The sequence below is a fragment of the Notothenia coriiceps genome, unplaced genomic scaffold (assembly GCF_000735185.1).
Source record: "Notothenia coriiceps isolate Sejong01 unplaced genomic scaffold, NC01 NC01_scaffold00013999, whole genome shotgun sequence".
Classification (NCBI taxonomy): domain Eukaryota; kingdom Metazoa; phylum Chordata; class Actinopteri; order Perciformes; family Nototheniidae; genus Notothenia; species Notothenia coriiceps.
Genome location: NW_011346700.1, coordinates 94 through 2,224, shown reverse-complemented (window position 1 = coordinate 2,224; position 2,131 = coordinate 94). Strand labels below are relative to the sequence as shown.

Genomic DNA, 2,131 nt, shown 5'->3' with positions numbered 1-2,131 from the left:
ATTCCATTCAAACTAGCTGCACCTTTACCAGCTTTGAGAACACTTTCATGATCAATCATTATAAAACATATCATATTCTCTTTTACTTGAGGAACATTTTGAATGCAGGACTTTTACTGTAACAGAGTATTCCTACACTCTGGTACTTCTACTTTTACTCAAGTACAAGATCTGAGTACTCTTCTACTTTTACTCAAGACAAACTGAGTACTTCTACTTTTACTCAAGTACAAACCTGAGTACTTCTACTTTTACTCAAGATCTGAGTACTTCTACTTTTACTCAAGACAAGATCTGAGTACTTCTACTTTTAAGTACTTCTACTTTTACTCAAGATCTGAGTACTTCTACTTTTACTCAAGTACAAGATCTGAGTACTTCTACTTTTACTCAAGTACAAGATCTGAGTACTTCTACTTTTACTCAAGTACAAGATCTGAGTACTTCTACTTTTACTCAAGTACACGATCTGAGTACTTCTACTTTTACTCAAGTACAAGATCTGAGTACTTCTCCTTTTACTCAAGATCTGAGTACTTCTACTTTTACTCAAGATCTGAGTACTTCTACTTTTACTCAAGTACAAGATCTGAGTACTTCTACTTTTACTCAAGTACAAGATCTGAGTACTTCTACTTTTACTCAAGTACATGATCTGAGTACTTCTACTTTACTCAAGTACAAGATCTGAGTACTTCTACTTTTACTCAAGTACAAGATCTGAGTACTTCTACTTTTACTCAAGTACAAGATCTGAGTACTTCTACTTTTACTCAAGTACAAGATCTGAGTACTTCTACTTTTACTCAAGTACAAGATCTGAGTACTTCTACTTTTACTCAAGATCTGAGTACTTCTACTTTTACTCAAGATCTGAGTACTTCTACTTTCTATCTGTTAGTATTGAAGCTCAAGCCGGTGACGAGATTAAACATTAAAAATAACAAAAGACAAACTTTGTCGATGAGTCATTGATCAGTTTCTCTGAATAACTTCCTCCCCACTTACCTTCCTGTCGGAGGTGATGAGCTTGAAGGCCTCGGTCACCTGATGAGCTGTGGCTCCGCCCCCAACATCCAGGAAGTTGGCAGGTGTGCCTCCGTGCAGCTTGATGATGTCCATGGTGGCCATCGCCAATCCTGCTCCGTTCACTGAGGAGAGACACCCAGAGATAAAGACCTCCAACAGGTGAGAGGCTGTTGGCACACCTGAGACCAGGCCTCTGCTGATTGGCTGCTAATTGATTACTCTCCTAAGTGATTTTTGGTGCCGATTGGTATCGTAAGTGGAAATGAGCTAATGGCAACAACACTCCCATGAAACACATTCAGGTAAATAATAACAATGTGGTTTCATGAGGCGTCATTTTTCACTTTCTAAACCTCACATGTCCTCTGTCAATAACACACAGGGTTCCAGATGATGTGCATTTAAAACCTAAATGCCCTCCTCTTCCTCCCCTCCTCCTCCTCTTCCTCCCTCCTCTCTCACCCAGACACCCGATGGATCCATCCAGTCCGATGTAGTTCAGATCAGCTTTGGCTGCCTGATGGTCTCTTGGATCTTCTTGAGTCCAGTCCTGCATCGCGAACACCTTCTTCTGACGGTACTCTGCGTTCGAGTCGAAGTTGATCTTAGCGTCCATGCACATCACTGAGAACACACACACAGATAAAACACACATACGTTAGCATCAGAGGATTATTCGCTTCTTGCAGCAGCAACATATTTCAGTTCTAATCAGTATTTCATTTAGCAAGAGAGGGGAAGTCTCAGCGTGATTCCTGTGAGTAACCAGTATCTTGGTCACGTTTACAACAAACCACATTTGAGCCTGTGATGTCCAGAATACAATTTTTCGGGCTCCGGATATTCAGTAGTAATCAGCAGCGAATATTCGAATATTCAACACGTGTATTTCGGTGTATTCAGCGCATTCATTTTGTTATTCTACAGTATTGTTGTTTTATAGTTATTAACCCAATTTGTGTTCTTTGAAATTGAAAAGGATATCGCATTGTGTTTGTTACTTTCGTTGCAGTTGTATATGTCTTAAGTGTAATTTGGCTTGGCTTCCTATTTATGGACATGCTTTTATTTTGAAGGAGAGGTAGCGCTGTTGACAGGAAGT

General features: G+C 39.8%; 1 protein-coding gene across 1 annotated transcript; it reads right to left on the bottom strand.

The window, feature by feature from the left end:
• Positions 1-975: 975 nt before the first annotated feature.
• LOC104948245 (succinyl-CoA ligase [ADP-forming] subunit beta, mitochondrial-like) lies at positions 976-1,666 on the bottom strand. The gene is made up of 2 exons (XM_010774419.1): positions 1,492-1,666; positions 976-1,151 (listed from the first exon to the last, which is right to left on the bottom strand). Exons 1-2 carry the CDS (start codon positions 1,649-1,651, stop codon positions 976-978), a joined length of 336 nt encoding a protein of 111 aa, XP_010772721.1. The 5' UTR covers positions 1,652-1,666.
• Between the last annotated feature and the right edge of the window lie 465 nt (positions 1,667-2,131).

Excerpts from the sequence above, each read along its gene's own strand:
- LOC104948245 (XM_010774419.1), bottom strand. The coding sequence starts at position 1,651 with ATGTGCATGGACGCTAAGATCAACTTCGACTCGAACGCAGAGTACCGT. Across the intron at positions 1,152-1,491 it reads TGGATCCATCGGGTGTCTGG|TGAACGGAGCAGGATTGGCG; the intron begins GTGAGAGAGGAG and ends GTCTCTCCTCAG.